The 19297-nt window shown below is 39.1% G+C and overlaps 4 protein-coding genes across 5 annotated transcripts in view; 2 read left to right on the forward strand and 2 right to left on the reverse strand.

The window, feature by feature from the left end:
• Positions 1–18686, forward strand: part of LOC111190060 (NLR family CARD domain-containing protein 3-like) — a 119459-nt gene extending 100773 nt beyond the window's left edge. The window contains exon 6 of the mRNA XM_049477180.1: positions 17869–18686. Coding sequence (XP_049333137.1) covers positions 17869–18527 — 659 coding nt within the window. The 3' untranslated portion in view covers positions 18528–18686. The remainder of the gene's footprint in view (positions 1–17868) is intronic.
• LOC111197413 (zinc finger protein 239-like) overlaps positions 1–19297 on the forward strand; it is a 414061-nt gene that overhangs the window by 177047 nt on the left and 217717 nt on the right. The gene's annotated exons all lie outside the window — the stretch shown is intronic.
• Positions 1–19297, reverse strand: part of LOC125801382 (zinc finger protein 239-like) — a 211583-nt gene that overhangs the window by 126203 nt on the left and 66083 nt on the right. The window lies entirely within an intron of this gene.
• LOC125801301 (zinc finger protein 271-like) overlaps positions 1–19297 on the reverse strand; it is a 211575-nt gene that overhangs the window by 126203 nt on the left and 66075 nt on the right. The gene's annotated exons all lie outside the window — the stretch shown is intronic.

The raw sequence follows: 19297 nt of genomic DNA on the forward strand, positions 1-19297 counted from the left end.
ATAATAATAATAATAAACGGACCAAAAACAATAGGGCTTTGCACCTCCGGTGCAGGCTTCGCCTGCGCCTTCGGTGCTCGGGCCCTAATAATAAACGGACCAAAAACAATAGGGCTTTGCACCTCCGGTGCAGGCTTCGCCTGCGCCTTCGGTGCTCGGGCCCTAATAATAACGAGTTGTCCCCCTGTCACAGGGGGACGTAGGGCCCTCGCACAACAGCGCAAATCGTACCGGGCCAAACCGAGAAACCGGTAGAAGTAATTTTAAGGTCTTATTGAGTGTGCCAATTTTCAAGAGTTTTCTATCCTGTTAAACACGTGAAATATCCATTTAAAATACAGGTGGCGCTTTAGCGCTGTTAAAATACATGTATTTGAAATTCTAATTCTACATCAAAGAACAGCCTTAGATAAGCAGGCCGGTCAAATTTTGTGAGTTTTTCTCCGTTATGACCTCCTCAAAACACCTGGCATTACCTAGGTTTTGACCTCCTGTTTTGATGTGGCATCTCACAAATTCAACCATCTGCCATTTCGTCCTTGTTTGAGATAGACTATTCCTTCACAATTTATCATCAGATATGTTCAATGTTTATTTTTACCAAATACCAAGAGAATTCAACAAATTTGCTAGGAGTAGTTTGACAATGTACACAAAAAATGTGTGTAAAATGCAGATATTTCAAAATGGCCGACTTCCTGTTGGGCGGAGTCAGTCCTACCAATGCTGAAAATGTGTGTAATGATGTCTTTTGTGTTTTTGCCAAGTTTCATGAATTTTCAAAAATCTGTTTTCTGACCGTGTCATGGTTTCACTTTGGTTTAGTGTTGCGTCTCTAGTGAATCAATTGCTCGCCATTGGGTCACCGTTTTACCGATCAACTAATCCTTTGGCAGTTATCATCAAATATGTCTGTTGTTCATTTACAGCGAAATAAGAGGTAATCTGACAAAGACTTTAGGAGCAGTTTAAATGAGTTTGTGAAAAATGTGTAAAAATATTACAAATTCCAATATGGCCGACTTCCTGTTGGGCGGAGCTAAAACAAGCCAATTACAAATATGTGCAGGGTCATACTATCTACGATCCTACAAAAATTTGAGAAGATTAGACAAATTTTGACACATCCACAGCTAATTTATTAAACGAACCAATTAGGGGGCGCTGTAGAGTCCGCTAGCTATACATGAAAAAATTGTCACAATATTTGTAAAGTGTTTTTAGGTCTTATGCAATCTGTCAATTTTCAAGAGGTTTTGAGCATTCCCGTAATGTCAAATATGCATTGAAACCTAGGTGGCGCTATAGAGCCAATGAAATACGTATATATGAAATTTTAATTTCAGATCAAAGTACTGCTTAAATCAAGCAGGCCTGTAAATTTTTGAGAGTTTTTAACCTTTTTAACCTCCTCAAACACCTACTAACACCAGAATGTATTCACTTCCTGTTTTAACGGGGCATCTCAAGCAATTCAACTGTCCGCCATTTCGTCCTCGTTTAAGATATCGACTATTCCTTCGCAATTTATCATCACGGATGGTAGTAGTTTATTGCTGACAAATATCAAGAGTATTTAACAAATTCCCTAGGAGGAGTTCGACAAAGTATTCAAAAAATGTGTGTAAAATGCACATATTTCAAAATGGCCGACTTCCTGTTGGGCGGAGTCAATCATTCCAATACTAAAAACGTGTCTTATGATGTCTCTTGTGTTTTTACCAAGTTTCATGATTTTTCAATCATCTGTTTTATGACCGTGTCATGGTTTCACTTTGGTCTAGTGTTGCGTCTCCATTAAATTAATTGTCCGGCATTACGTCATTGTTTCAGCTATCGACTATTCCTTCGCAATTTATCACCATGTATGTCTGGAGCCTATCCACACCAAATTTAGAGGTAATATGACAAAGACTCTAGGAGGAGTTTGAATGAGTTCGTGAAAAATGTGTAAAAATTCCACAAATTTCAAAATGGCCGACTTCCTGTTGGGCAGAGCTAGTACAAGCCAATGGGTAATATGTGCGGGATGATAGTTTCTATGTTGTTGCCAAAAATCGAGAATATTGGAGAAATTTTGAGACAGCTACAGCTAATTTAATGGCCTAAACAAAATAGGGGGCGCTGTAGAGTCCTCTAGCTACACATGAGAAAAACGACAAAATATTCCTAAATCATTTCAAAGACTTATTGAATCTGCCAATTATCAAGAGGCTGAGAGCTTTTCATAAATATGATATAAAATAGGTGGCGCTAGAGAGCTGATGAAAGACGAATTTACGAAATTCCAACTTACGGTCAAAGTATGGCCTAAGCCAAATAGCTCTGTAAAATTTTAGGAGTTTTCAAACATCCTAACCCCTCCGAAACCCAGCGGGAAACTTTTTATTTTGCAACTTCCTGTCAAAATGGCCGACTTCCTGTTGGGCGGAGTCAAATAAAACCTAGTGATTCTTGTTGTTTATGAGGAGGTCAATGAGCGTACCAAAGTTGGTGCACGTTGGACAAACTTCATCCCGGCCACTGCCGACGTTTGGGGGCGCTATAGAGCTCCTGAACAACGCCAAAGTCCAGCCTCTATGGAACTTTAAAATTTTCGCCGAGCTTGAGGGCTGTGCCAAAATGCGTGAGTTTTCGAGTATCGGAAATGCCTCAAAAATGGACGCAAAGAGGCAGAATAATAATAATAATAATAATAAACGGACCAAAAACAATAGGGCTTTGCACCTCCGGTGCAGGCTTCGCCTGCGCCTTCGGTGCTCGGGCCCTAACGAGTTGTCCCCCTGTCACAGGGGGACGTAGGGCCCTCGCACAACAGCGCAAATCGTACCGGGCCAAACCGAGAAACCGGTAAAAGTAATTTTGAGGTCTTATTGAGTGTGCCAATTTTCAAGAGTTTTCTATCCTGTTAAACATGTGAAATATCCATTTAAAATACAGGTGGCGCTATGGCGCTGTTAAAATACATGTATTTGAAATTCTAATTCTACATCAAACAACAGCCTTAGATAAGCAGGCCGGTCAAATTTTGTGAGTTTTTCTCCGTTATAACCTCCTCAAAACACCTGGCATTACCTAGGTTTTCACCTCCTGTTTTGATGTGGGATCTCAAAAATTCAACCATCTGCCATTTCGTCCTCGTTTGAGATATCGACTATTCCTTCACAATTTATCATCAGATATGTTCAATGTTTATTTTTACCAAATACCAAGAGAATTCATCAAATTTGCTAGGAGTAGTTTGACCATGTACACAAAAAATGTGTGTAAAATGCAGATATTTCAATATGGCCGACTTCCTGTTGGGCGGAGTCAGTCCTACCAATGCTGAAAATGTGTGTAATGATGTCTTTTGTGTTTTTGCCAAGTTTCATGAATTTTCAATAATCTGTTTTCTGACCATGTCATGGTTTCACTTTGGTTTAGTGTTGCGTCTCTAGTGACTCAATTGCTCGCCATTGGGTCACCGTTTTACCGATCAACTAATCCTTTGGCAATTATCATCAAATATGTCTGTTGTTCATTTACAGCGAAATAAGAGGTAATCTGACAAAGACTTTAGGAGCAGTTTAAATTAGTTTGTGAAAAAAGTGTAAAAATCTTACAAATTCCAATATGGCCGACTTCCTGTTGGGTGGAGCTAATACAAGCCAATTGCAAATATGTGCAAGGTCACGGTATCTACATTCCTACCAAAATTGGAGAACATTAGACCAATTTTGACACATCCAGAGCTAATTTTTTAACTGAACAAATTAGGGGGCGCTGTAGAGTCAGCTAGCTACACATGAAAAAATTATCACAATATTTGTAATGTGTTTTTAGGTCCTATGCAATCTGACAATTTTCAAGCGTTTTTGATTATTCCCGTAATGTCAAATATTCATTGAAACCTAGGTGGCGCTATAGAGCCAATGAAATGCGTATATATGAAATTTCAATTTCAGACCAAAGGACCACGTAAAACAAGCAGGCCTGTAAAGTTTTGTGAGTTTTCATCTATTTTAACCTCCTCAAACACCTACCAACACAAGAATGTATTCACTTCCTGTTTTAATGGGGTATCTCAAGCAATTCAACTGTCTGCCATTTCGTCCCCGTTTAAGATATCGACTATTCCTTCGCAATTTATCATCAGGTGTGTTAGTAGTTTATTGTTGACAAATATCAAGAGTATTCAACAAATTCCCTAGGAGGAGTTTGACAAAGTATGCAAAAAATGTGTGTAAAACACACTTTTTTCAAAATGGCCGACTTCCTGTTGGGCGGAGTCAGTCTTACCAATGCTAAAAACGTGTCTTATGATGTCTATTGTGTTTTTGCCAAGTTTCATGAATTTTCAATCATCTGTGTTATGACCGTGTCATGGTTTCACTTTTGTTTAGTGTTGCTTCTCCATTAAATTAATTGCCTGCCATTACGTCATCGTTTCAGCTATCGACTATTCCTTCGCAATTTATCACCACGTATGTCTGGAGCCTACCCACGCCCAATTTAGAGATAATCTGACAAAGACTCTAGGAGGAGTTTGAATGAGTTCGTGAAAAATGTGTAAAAATTCCACAAATTTCAAAATGGCCGACTTCCTGTTGGGCGGAGCTAATACCAGCCAATGGGTAATATGTGCGGGATGATACTCTCTATGTTGTTGCCAAAAATCGAGAATATTGGAGAAATTTTGAGACAGCTACAGCTAATTTAATGGCCTAAATAAAATAGGGGGCGCTGTAGAGTCATCTAGCTACACATGAGAAAAACGACAAAATATTTCTAAATCATTTCAAAGACTTATTGAATCTGCCAATTATCAAGAGGCTGAGAGCTTTTTATAAATGTGATATAAAATAGGTGGCGCTAGAGAGCTGATGAAACACGAATTTACGAAATTCCAACTGAAGGTCAAAGTTTGGCCTAAGCTAAATAGCTCTGTAAAATTTTAGGAGTTTTCAAACATCTTAACCCCTCCGAAACCCAGCGGGAAACTTTTTATTTTGCAACTTCCTGTCAAAATGGCCGACTTCCTGTTGGGCGGAGTCAAATAAATCAAATTGATCCTTGTTCTTTATGAGGAGGTCAATGAGCGTACCAAAGTTGGTGTACATTGGACAAACTTCATCCCAGCCACTGCCTACGTTTGGGGGCGCTATAGAGCTCCTGAACCTCGCCTAAGTCCAGCCTCTATGGAACTTTAAAATTTTCGCCGAGCTTGAGGCCTGTACCAAAATGCGTGAGTTTTCGAGTATCGGAAATGCCTCAAAAATGGACGCAAAGAGGCAGAATAATAATAATAATAATAATAATAATAATAATAATAATAAACGGACCAAAAACAATAGGGCTTTGCACCTCCGGTGCAGGCTTCGCCTGCGCCTTCGGTGCTCGGGCCCTAATAAACGGACCAAAAACAATAGGGCTTTGCACCTCCGGTGCAGGCTTCGCCTGCGCCTTCGGTGCTCGGGCCCTAATAATAATAATAATAATAAACGGACCAAAAACAATAGGGCTTTGCACCTCCGGTGCAGGCTTCGCCTGCGCCTTCGGTGCTCGGGCCCTAATAATAAACGGACCAAAAACAATAGGGCTTTGCACCTCCGGTGCAGGCTTCGCCTGCGCCTTCGTTGCTCGGGCCCTAATAATAACGAGTTGTCCCCCTGTCACAGGGGGACGTAGGGCCCTCGCACAACAGCGCAAATCGTACCGGGCCAAACCGAGAAACCGGTAAAAGTAATTTTAAGGTCTTATTGAGTGTGCCAATTTTCAAGAGTTTTCTATCCTGTTAAACACGTGAAATATCCATTTAAAATACAGGTGGCGCTTTAGCGTTGTTAAAATACCTGTATTTGAAATTCTAATTCTACATCAAAGAACAGCCTTAGATAAGCAGGCCAGTCAAATTTTGTGAGTTTTTCTCCGTTATAACCTCCTCAAAACACGTGGCTTACCTAGGTTTTGACCTCCTGTTTTGATGTGGCATCTCACAAATTCAACCATCTGCCATTTCGTCCTCGTTTGAGATATCGACTATTCCTTCACAATTTATCATCAGATATGTTCAATGTTTATTTTTACCAAATACCAAGAGAATTCATCAAATTTGCTAGGAGTAGTTTGACAATGTACACAAAAAATGTGTGTAAAATGCAGATATTTCAAAATGGCCGACTTCCTGTTGGGCGGAGTCAGTCCTACCAATGCTGAAAATGTGTGTAATGATGTCTTTTGTGTTTTTGCCAAGTTTCATGAATTTTCAAAAATCTGTTTTCTGACCGTGTCATGGTTTCACTTTGGTTTAGTGTTGCGTCTCTAGTGAATCAATTGCTCGCCATTGGGTCACCGTTTTACCGATCAACTAATCCTTTGGCAGTTATCATCAAATATGTCTGTTGTTCATTTACAGCGAAATAAGAGGTAATCTGACAAAGACTTTAGGAGCAGTTTAAATGAGTTTGTGAAAAATGTGTAAAAATATTACAAATTCCAATATGGCCGACTTCCTGTTGGGCGGAGCTAATACAAGCCAATTGCAAATATGTGCAGGGTCATACTATCTACACTCCTACCAAAATTTGAGAAGATTAGACAAATTTTGACACATCCACAGCTAATTTATTAAATGAACAAATTAGGGGGCGCTGTAGAGTCCGCTAGCTATACATGAAAAAATTGTCAAAATATTTGTAAAGTGTTTTTAGGTCTTATGCAATCTGTCAATTTTCAAGAGGTTTTGAGCATTCCCGTAATGTCAAATATGCATTGAAACCTAGGTGGCGCTACAGAGCCAATGAAATACGTATATATGAAATTTTAATTTCAGATCAAACTACTGCTTAAATCAAGCAGGCCTGTAAATTTTCGAGAGTTTTCAACCTTTTCAACCTCCTCAAACACCTACTAACACCAGAATGTATTCACTTCCTGTTTTAACGGGGTATCACAAGCAATTCAACTGTCCGCCATTTCGTCCTCGTTTAAGATATCGACTATTCCTTCGCAATTTACAATCAAGTATGTTAGCAGTTTATTACAGACAAATATCAAGAGTATTCAACAAATTCCCTAGGAGGAGTTCGACAAAGTATGCAAAAAATGTGTGTAAAACACACTTTTTTCAAAATGGCCGACTTCCTGTTGGGCGGAGTCAGTCTTACCAATACTAAAAACGTGTCTTATGATGTCTCTTGTGTTTTTGCCAAGTTTCATGAATTTTCAATCATCTGTGTTATGACCATGTCATGGTTTCACTTTTGTTTAGTGTTGCTTCTCCATTAAATTAATTGCCTGCCATTACGTCATCGTTTCAGCTATCAACTATTCCTTCGCAATTTATCACCACGTATGTCTGGAGCCTACCCACGCCCAATTTAGAGATAATCTGACAAAGACTCTAGGAGGAGTTTGAATGAGTTCGTGAAAAATGTGTAAAAATTCCACAAATTTCAAAATGGCCGACTTCCTGTTGGGCGGAGCTAATACCAGCCAATGGGTAATATGTGCGGGATGATACTCTCTATGTTGTTGCCAAAAATCGAGAATATTGGAGAAATTTTGAGACAGCTACAGCTAATTTAATGGCCTAAATAAAATAGGGGGCGCTGTAGAGTCATCTAGCTACACATGAGAAAAACGACAAAATATTTCTAAATCATTTCAAAAACTTATTGAATCTGCCAATTATCAAGAGGCTGAGAGCTTTTTATAAATGTGATATAAAATAGGTGGCGCTAGAGAGCTGATGAAACACGAATTTACGAAATTCCAACTGAAGGTCAAAGTATGGCCTAAGCTAAATAGCTCTGTAAAATTTTAGGAGTTTTCAAACATCGTAACCCACCCAAAACACCACGGGAAACTTTTTATTTTGCGACTTCCTGCCAAAATGGCAGACTTCCTGTTAGGCGGAGTCAAATAAATCCAAGTGATTCTTGATCGGTATAATGAGGTCAATGAGCGTACCAAAGTTGGTGCACATTGGACAAACTTTATCCCGGCCAATGGCAACGTTTGGGGGCGCTATAGAGCTCCTGATCCACGCCCAAACCTGTGAACAATGTAATTTAAAATTTTTCACCGGCTTTGACGTCTGTGCCAAAATGCAAGAGTTTTCGAGTATCGGAAAGGCCTCAAAAATGGGCGCGAAATTTGTAAATAAAAATAATAATAACGAGTTGTCCCCCTGTCACAGGGGGACGTAGGGCCCTCGCACAACAGCGCAAATCGTACCGGGCCAAACCGAGAAACCGGTAAAAGTAATTTTGAGGTCTTATTGAGTGTGCCAATTTTCAAGAGTTTTCTATCCTGTTAAACATGTGAAATATCCATTTAAAATACAGGTGGCGCTTTAGCGCTGTTAAAATACATGTATTTGAAATTCTAATTCTACATCAAAGAACAGCCTTAGATAAGCAGGCCGGTCAAATTTTGTGAGTTTTTCTCCGTTATAACCTCCTCAAAACACCTGGCATTACCTAGGTTTTGACCTCCTGTTTTGATGTGGCATCTCAAAAATTCAACCATCTGCCATTTCATCCTCGTTTGAGATATCGACTATTCCTTCACAATTTATCATCAGATATGTTCAATGTTTATTTTTACCAAATACCAAGAGAATTCAACAAATTTGCTAGGAGTAGTTTGACAATGTACACAAAAAATGTGTGTAAAATGCAGATATTTCAAAATGGCCGACTTCCTGTTGGGCGGAGTCAGTCCTACCAATGCTGAAAATGTGTGTAATGATGTCTTTTGTGTTTTTGTCAAGTTTCATGAATTTTCAAAAATCTGTTTTCTGACCGTGTCATGGTTTCACTTTGGTTTAGTGTTGCGTCTCTAGTGAATCAATTGCTCGCCATTGGGTCACCGTTTTACCGATCAACTAATCCTTTGGCAGTTATCATCAAATATGTCTGTTGTTCATTTACAGTGAAATAAGAGGTAATCTGACAAAGACTTTAGGAGCAGTTTAAATGAGTTTGTGAAAAAAAGTGTAAAAAAATTACAAAATCCAATATGGCCGACTTCCTGTTGGGCGGAGCTAATACAAACCAATTGCATATATGTGCAGAGTCATAGTATCTACGCTCCTACCAAAATTTGAGAAGATTAGACAAATTGTGACACATCCACAGCTAATTTATTAAACGAATGATTTAGGGGGCGCTATAGAGTCCGCTAGCTACACATGAAAAAATTATCACAATATTTGTAAAGTGTTTTTAGATCTTATGGAATCTGACAATTTTCAAGGGTTTTTGAGCATTTCCGTAATGTCAAATATGCATTGAAACCTAGGTGGCGCTATAGAGGCAATGAAATATGTATATATGAAAATTAAATTTTTAATCAAAGGACCGCTTAAATCAAGCAGGCCTGTAAAGTTTCGTGAGTTTTCAACCTGTTTAACCTCCTCAAACACCTACCAACACCAGAATGTATTTACTTCCTATTTTAATGGGTTATCTCCAGCAATTCAACTGTCTGCCATTTCGTCCTCGTTTAAGATATCGACTATTCCTTCGCAATTTATCATCACGGATGGTAGTAGTTTATTGCTGACAAATATCAAGAGTATTCAACAAATTCCCTAGGAGGAGTTCGACAAAGTATGCAAAAAATGTGTGTAAAATGCACGTTTTTCAAAATGGCCGACTTCCTGTTGGGCGGAGTCAATCATATCAACACTGAAAATGTGTGTAATGATGTCTTTTATGTTTTTGCCAAGTTTCATGAAATTCCAAGCAGCTGTATTCTGACCATGCTAATGTTTCTATGTGGTTTAGTGTTGTGTCTCCATTAAATCAATTGCCCGCCATTACGTCATCGTTTCAGCTATCGACTATTCCTTCGCAATTTAGCACCACGTATGTCTGGAGACTATCCACAGACCATTTAGTTCTAATCTGACAAAGACTCTAGGAGGAGTTCGAATGAGTATGTGAAAAATGTTTAAAAATTTAACATTTTTCAAAATGGCCGACTTCCTGTTGGGCGGAGCTAATACATGCCAATGGGTATTGTGTGGCATCGTAATATCTATGTTTCTACCAAAAATTTTTAACATTGGGGAAAATTTGAGACAGCTACCGCTAATTTATTAGCCTAAACCAAATAGGGGGCGCTGTAGAGTCATTTAGCACCACATTAGAAAAATGATTACATTTCTCGAAATCATTTAAAGGCATTATTGGGTCTGCTAATTTAGAAGAGGCTAAGAGCTTTCTATAAGTGTCATATAAAATAGGTGGCGCTAGAGAGCTGATATATTATGAATATGAAAAATTCCAATTTAACATCAAAGTACAGCCTATGCGCAATAGGCCTGTGAAATTTTATGAGTTTTCGAACATAGTAACCCACCCAAAACACCACGGGAAACTTTTTATTTTGCGACTTCCTGCCAAAATGGCCGACTTCCTGTTAGGCGGAGTCAAATAAATCCAAGTGATTCTTGATCGGTATAATGAGGTCAATGAGCGTACCAAAGTTGGTGCACATTGGACAAACTTTATCCCGGCCACTGGCAACGTTTGGGGGCGCTATAGAGCTCCTGAACCACGCCCAAACCCATGAACCATGGAATTTCAAATTTTTCACGGGTTTTGATGTCTGTGCCAAAATGCATGAGTTTTCGAGTATCGGAAAGGCCTCAAAAATGGGCGCGAAGTTTGTAAATAAAAATAATAATAATAATAACGAGTTGTCCCCCTGTCACAGGGGGACGTAGGGCCCTCGCACAACAGCGCAAATCGTACCGGGCCAAACCGAGAAACCGGTGAAAGTAATTTTGAGGTCTTATTAAGTGGGGTCATTTTCAAGAGTTTTCTATCGTGCCAAAAAAGTGAAATACCCATTTAAAATACAGGTGGCGCTATAGAGCTGTTAAAACACATATATTTGAAATTCTAATTCTAGATCAAACAACAGCCTCAGATAAGCAGGCCGGTCAAAGTTTGTGAGCTTTTCTCTCTTATAACGTCCTCAAAACTCCTAGCATTACCTATGTGTCAACCTCCAGTTTTGATGTGGCATCTCAAACATTCAACCGTCCGCCATTCCCTCCTCGTTTAAGATATCGACTATTTCTTCACAATTTATCATCAGATATGTTCAATGTTTATATTTACCAAATACCAAGAGAATTCAACAAAATTTCTAGGAGTAGTTTGACAACATACGCAAAAAATGTATGTAAAATTCAGATATTTCAAAATGGCCGACTTCCTGTTGGGCGGAGTCAGTCCTACCAATACTGAAAACGTGTCTTATGATGTCTCTTGTGTTTTTGCCAAGTTTCATGAATTTTTAATCATCTGTGTTCTGACTGTGTCATGGTTTCACTTTGGTTTAGTGTTGCATCTCTAGTCAATCAATTGCTCGCCATTACGTCACCGTTTTAGCGATCAACTATTCCTTTGGCAATTTTCATCAACTGTGTCTGATGTTCATTCTCAGCTAATTTAGAGGTAATCTGACAAAGACTTTAGGAGCAGTTTAAATGAGTTTGTGAAAAAAAGTGTAAAAAAATTACAAAATCCAATATGGCCGACTTCCTGTTGGGCGGAGCTAATACAAACCAATTGGAAATATGTGCAGAGTCATAGTATCTACGCTCCTACCAAAATTTGAGAAGATTAGACAAATTGTGACACATCCACAGCTAATTTATTAAACGAATGAATTAGGTGGCGCTATAGAGTCCGCTAGCTACACATGAAAAAATTATCACAATATTTGTAAAGTGTTTTTAGATCTTATGGAATTTGACAGTTTTCAAGAGTTTTTGAGCATTTCCGTAATGTCAAATATGCATTGAAACCTAGGTGGCGCTATAGAGCCAATGAAATATGTATATATGAAATTTCAATTTTTAATCAAAGGATCGCTTAAATCAAGCAGGCCTGTAAAGTTTCGTGAGTGTTCAACCTGTTTAACCTCCTCAAACACCTACCAACACCAGAATGTATTTACTTCCTATTTTAATGGAGTATCTCAAGCAATTGAACTGTCCGCCATTTCGTCCTCGTTTAAAATATCGACTATTCCTTCGCAATTTATCATCACGGATGGTAGTAGTTTATTGCTGACAAATATCAAGAGTATTCAACAATTTCCCTAGGAGGAGTTCGACAAAGTATGCAAAAAATGTGTGTAAAATGCACGTTTTTCAAAATGGCCGACTTCTTGTTGGGCGGAGTCAATCATATCAACACTAAAAATGTGTGTAATGATGTCTTTTATGTTTTTGCCAAGTTTCATGAATTTCCAAGCAGCTGTATTCTGACCATGCTAATGTTTCTATTTGGTTTAGTGTTGTGTCTCCATTAAATCAATTGCCCGCCATTACGTCATCGTTTCAGCTATCGACTATTCCTTCGCAATTTAGCACCATGTATGTCTGGAGACTATCCACAGACCATTTAGTTGTAATCTGACAAAGACTCTAGGAGGAGTTCGAATGAGTATGTGAAAAATGTTTAAAAATTTAACATTTTTCAAAATGGCCGACTTCCTGTTGGGCGGAGCTAATACATGCCAATGGGTATTATGTGTGGCATCGTAATATCTATGTTTCTACCAAAAATTTTTAACATTGGGGAAAATTTGAGACAGCTACCGCTAATTTATTAGCCTAAACCAAATAGGGGGCGCTGTAGAGTCATTTAGCACCACATTAGAAAAATGATTACATTTCTCGAAATCATTTAAAGGCATTATTGGGTCTGCTAATTTAGAAGAGGCTAAGAGCTTTCTATAAATGTCATATAAAATAGGTGGCGCTAGAGAGCTGATAAATTATGAATATGAAAAATTCCAATTTTACATCAAAGTACAGCCTATGCGCAATAGGCCTGTGAAATTTTATGAGTTTTCGAACATAGTAACCCACCCAAAACACCACTGGAAACTTTTTATTTTGCGACTTCCTGCCAAAATGGCCGACTTCCTGTTAGGCGGAGTCAAATAAATCCAAGTGATTCTTGATCGGTATAATGAGGTCAATGAGCGTACCAAAGTTGGTGCACATTGGACAAACTTTATCCCGGCCACTGGCAACGTTTGGGGGCGCTATAGAGCTCCTGAACCACGCCCAAACCCATGAACCATGGAATTTCAAATTTTTCACGGGTTTTGATGTCTGTGCCAAAATGCATGAGTTTTCGAGTATCGGAAAGGCCTCAAAAATGGGCGCGAAGTTTGTAAATAAAAATAATAATAATAATAATAACGAGTTGTCCCCCTGTCACAGGGGGACGTAGGGCCCTCGCACAACAGCGCAAATCGTACCGGGCCAAACCGAGAAACCGGTGAAAGTAATTTTGAGGTCTCGTTATTATTAGTGTGGTAATTTTCAAGAGTTTTCTATCCTGCCAAAAATGTGAAATACCCATTTAAAATACAGGTGGCACTATAGAGCTGTTAAAACACATATATTTGAAATTCTAATTCTAGATCAAACAACAGCCTCAGATAAGCAGGCCGGTCAAAGTTTGTGAGCTTTTCTCTCTTATAACGTCCTCAAAACTCCTAGCATTACCTATGTGTCAACCTCCAGTTTTGATGTGGCATCTCAAACATTCAACCGTCCGCCATTTCCTCCTCGTTTAAGATATCGACTATTTCTTCACAATTTATCATCAGATATGTTCAATGTTTATTTTTTACCAAATACCAAGAGAATTCAACAAAATTTCTAGGAGTAGTTTGACAACATATGCAAAAAATGTATGCAAAATTCAGATATTTCAAAATGGCCGACTTCCTGTTGGGTGGAGTCAGTCCTACCAATACTGAAAACGTGTCTAATGATGTCTCTTGTGTTTTTGCCAAGTTTCATGAATTTTTAATCATCTGTGTTCTGACTGTGTCATGGTTTCACTTTGGTTTAGTGTTGCGTCTCTATTCAATCAATTGCTCGCCATTACGTCACCGTTTTAGCGATCAACTATTCCTTTGGCAATTTTCATCAACTGTGCCTGATGTTCATTCTCTGCTAATTTAGAGGTAATCTGACAAAGACTTTAGGAGCAGTTTAAATGAGTTTGTGAAAAAAAGTGTAAAAAAATTACAAAATCCAATATGGCCGACTTCCTGTTGGGCGGAGCTAATACAAACCAATTGCAAATATGTGCAGAGTCATAGTATCTACGCTCCTACCAAAATTTGAGAAGATTAGACAAATTGTGACACATCCACAGCTAATTTATTAAACGAATGAATTAGGGGGCGCTATAGAGTCCGCTAGCTACACATGAAAAAATTATCACAATATTTGTAAAGTGTTTTTAGATCTTATGGAATCTGACAATTTTCAAGAGTTTTTGAGCATTTCCGTAATGTCAAATATGCATTGAAACCTAGGTGGCGCTATAGAGCCAATGAAATATGTATATATGAAATTTCAATTTTTAATCAAAGGACCGCTTAAATCAAGCAGGCCTGTAAAGTTTCGAGAGTTTTCAACCTGTTTAACCTCCTCAAACACCTACCAACACCAGAATGTATTTACTTCCTATTTTAATGGGGTATCTCCAGCAATTCAACTGTCCGCCATTTCGTCCTCGTTTAAGATATCGACTATTCCTTCGCAATTTATCATCAGGGATGGTAGTAGTTTATTGCTGACAAATATCAAGAGTATTCAACAAATTCCCTAGGAGGAGTTCGACAAAGTATGCAAAAAATGTGTGTAAAATGCAAGTTTTTCAAAATGGCCGACTTCCTGTTGGGCGGAGTCAATCATATCAACACTGAAAATGTGTGTAATGATGTCTTTTATGTTTTTGCCAAGTTTCATGAATTTCCAAGCAGCTGTATTCTGACCATGCTAATGTTTCTATTTGGTTTAGTGTTGTGTCTCCATTAAATCAATTGCCCGCCATTGCGTCATCGTTTCAGCTATCGACTATTCCTTCGCAATTTAGCACCATGTATGGCTGGAGACTATCCACAGACCATTTAGTTGTAATCTGACAAAGACTCTAGGAGGAGTTCGAATGAGTATGTGAAAAATGTTTAAAAATGTAACATTTTTCAAAATGGCCGACTTCCTGTTGGGCGGAGCTAATACATGCCAATGGGTATTATGTGTGGCATCGTAATATCTATGTTTCTACCAAAAATTTTGAACATTGGGGAAAATTTGAGACAGCTACCGCTAATTTATTAGCCTAAACCAAATAGGGGGCGCTGTAGAGTCATTTAGCACCACATTAGAAAAATGATTACATTTCTCGAAATCATTTAAAGGCATTATTGGGTCTGCTAATTTAGAAGAGGCTAAGAGCTTTCTATAAATGTCATATAAAATAGGTGGCGCTAGAGAGCTGATAAATTATGAATATGAAAAATTCCAATTTTACATCAAAGTACATCCTATGCCCAATAGGCCTGTGAAATTTTATGAGTTTTCGAACATCGTAACCCACCCAGAACACCACGGGAAACTTTTTATTTTGCGACTTCCTGCCAAAATGGCCGACTTCCTGTTAGGCGGAGTCAAATAAATCCAAGTGATTCTTGATCGGTATAATGAGGTCAATGAACGTACCAAAGTTGGTGCACATTGGACAAACTTTATCCCGGCCACTGGCAACGTTTGGGGGCGCTATAGAGCTCCTGATCCACGCCCAAACCTGTGAACAATGTAATTTAAAATTTTTCACCGGCTTTGACGTCTGTGCCAAAATGCAAGAGTTTTCGAGTATCAGAAAGGCCTCAAAAATGGGCGCGAAGTTTGTAAATAAAAATAATAATAATAATAAACGGACCAAAAACAATAGGGCTTTGCACCTCCGGTGCAGGCTTCGCCTGCGCCTTCGGTGCTCGGGCCCTAATAAACATTCCAAAAACAATAGGGCTTTGCACCTCCGGTGCAGGCTTCGCCTGCGCCTTCGGTGCTCGGGCCCTAATAAACATTCCAAAAACAATAGGGCTTTGCACCTCCGGTGCAGGCTTCGCCTGCGCCTTCGGTGCTCGGGCCCTAATAAACGGACCAAAAACAATAGGGCTTTGCACCTCCGGTGCAGGCTTCGCCTGCGCCTTCGGTGCTCGGGCCCTAATAATAATAAACGGACCAAAAACAATAGGGCTTTGCATCTCCGGTGCAGGCTTCGCCTGCGCCTTCGGTGCTCGGGCCCTAATAATAATAATAATAAACGGACCAAAAACAATAGGGCTTTGCACCTCCGGTGCAGGCTTCGCCTGCGCCTTCGGTGCTCGGGCCCTAATAATAATAATAAACGGACCAAAAACAATAGGGCTTTGCACCTCCGGTGCAGGCTTCGCCTGCGCCTTCGGTGCTCGGGCCCTAATAAACGGACCAAAAACAATAGGGCTTTGCACCTCCGGTGCAGGCTTCGCCTGCGCCTTCGGTGCTCGGGCCCTAATAAACATTCCAAAAACAATAGGGCTTTGCACTTCCGGTGCAGGCTTCGCCTGCGCCTTCGGTGCTCGGGCCCTAATAATGATAATAAACGGACCAAAAACAATAGGGCTTTGCACCTCCGGTGCAGGCTTCGCCTGCGCCTTCGGTGCTCGGGCCCTAATAAACGGACCAAAAACAATAGGGCTTTGCACCTCCGGTGCAGGCTTCGCCTGCGCCTTCGGTGCTCGGGCCCTAATAATAAACATTCCAAAAACAATAGGGCTTTGCACCTCCGGTGCAGGCTTCGCCTGCGCCTTCGGTGCTCGGGCCCTAAATACACACACTAAATATAACACTACACACACTAAATATAACACTAAATATAACAACACTACACACTAAATATTACACTAAATATAACACTAAATATAACACTACACACACTAAATATAACACTAAATAAAACACTACACACACACTAAATATAAGAACACACACAATAAATATAACACTACACTAAATATAACACTACACACACACTAAATATATCACTACACACACTAAATATATCACTACACACACACAAAATATAACAACACACACAATAAATATAACACTACACACACTAAATATTACACCACACACTAAATATAACACCACACACTAAATATAACACACACACTAAATATAACACCACACACTAAATATAACACTACACACACTAAATATAACACACACTCTAAATGTAACACTACACACACTAAATATAACACCACACACTAAATATAACACTACACACTAAATGTAACACTACACACACTAAATATAACACCACACACACTAAATATAACACCCCACACACTAAATATAACACACACACACTCTAAATATAACACTACACACACTAAATATATCACTACATACACACACGAAATATAACAACACACACACTAAATATAAAACTACACACACTAAATATAACACACACACACTAAATATAACACTATACACTAAATATAACACACACACACTAAATATAACACTACACACACACACTAGATATAACACCACACACTAAATATAACACTACACACTAAATGTAACACTACACACACACTAAATATAACACTACACACTAAATATAACACCACACACTAAATATAACACACACACACTAAATATAACACTACACACACTAAATGTAACACTACACACTAAATATAACACCACACACACTAAATATAACACCACACACTAAATATAACACCTCACACTAAATATAATACACACACTAAATATAACACTACACACTAAATATAACACACACACAAAATATAACACTACACACACTAAATATAACACTACACACTCTAAATATAACACTACACACACACTAAATATAACACTACACACTAAATATAACACTACACACACACTAAATATAACACTACACACACTAAATATAACACTACACACTAAATACACTCTGTGTGTGTTCTTGTGTTCAGACGGCTGTGATTTCACTCTGGATCTGAACACAGCGCAGCGTCGTCTCTCTCTGAGTGAGGAGAACAGGAGGGTGGAGTGGAGAAAGGAGCTGCAGTCGTATCCTGATCATGCAGAGAGATTTGATGGGTATCAGCAGGTTCTGAGTAGAGAGAGAGTTACTGGTGTTACTGGACGCTGTTACTGGGAGGCTGAGTGGAGCGGGAGATATGGAGCTGATGTAGCTCTGAGTTATAAAACCATCAGCAGGAAAGGATTAGGATCAGACTGTAAGTTTGGAGGGAATATAAACTCCTGGAGTCTGATCTGCTTTGATAACAGTTACTCTGTTCATCACAATAATAACAGAACTAAACTCTCCACTCCTCCCTCCAGCTGTAGGAGAGTAGGAGTGTATGTGGACTGTCCCTCCGGCACTCTGTCCTTCTACAGAGTCTCCTCTGATACACCCTCACCCTCACACACACACTCACCCTCACACACACACTCACACACACCCTCACACACACCCTCACACACACCCTCACACACACACTCACACACTCCCTCACACACTCTCACACACTTACACACATTCTACACCACCTTCACTCAGCCCCTCTATGCAGGGATTGGGGTTTATGGTCCTGGCTCCTCAGTGCGTCTGTGTAAGATAGAATAACCCTGTGTGTAACAGAGATTTGATGTGTGTGTGTGTGTGTGTGTGTAGGAGGGAAAATGTGTGTATAAATATAAGTATGTAAATATTTTATATAGAAGATTTTTTTTTTCCAGAACCTTTATTTTAATTACTGTTATCTTATTCACTACTGTTATCACTTATTTTGTACTTATTGGTGATTATTATTTTATTTTATTGCAAATTAGGTTCATATTAATAAATCTAAATAAATAAAGAAAAGTGAAGAGGAGTGTGATGATTTTTTGTGTGTTTGGTTTGTGTGGTCAGATTACGGTGGAAGTTGGAGTCGAGTTTGGTGGTGTAATTAACATTTCTGTTTTTTGGTCTTTTGCTTGTTGTAGTTTCTTGTCTTGTCTCATCTTGTCTTGTCTTGTCTATGACAGTGTCTGTCCCTTAACAAAGCTGCAGTACAGTCCACTGAAGTCCTGCGTCATTCTGTAGTCCTCGTACGGCTTCCGTGTCTAAGCGTTTTTTTCTCTGTGAGGAAAATGAATGAGCTTTTTAAAAACTGTCCTCTATCACATTCTGTAGTAAATAAATATGTTCAGAACCCTGTACGTTTTATTCTGTGTACATTTATCTCCTAAACATCACTGGATCCTCTGAATTACGAGATCGTTAAAGAGCCGTAATGAGAAAAATTAGCTTTAATTTTTTTCCTCTAAAAATTTGAGAAGTTAGCTTTAAGCTAATGCTACAGTGCAGCTGCAGAGATTAGCAGGGGTCTCTTTTCAGCGCAACACCAGCGA

This window comes from Astyanax mexicanus, chromosome 4, assembly GCF_023375975.1.
Source record: "Astyanax mexicanus isolate ESR-SI-001 chromosome 4, AstMex3_surface, whole genome shotgun sequence".
NCBI classification, from domain to species: domain Eukaryota; kingdom Metazoa; phylum Chordata; class Actinopteri; order Characiformes; family Acestrorhamphidae; genus Astyanax; species Astyanax mexicanus.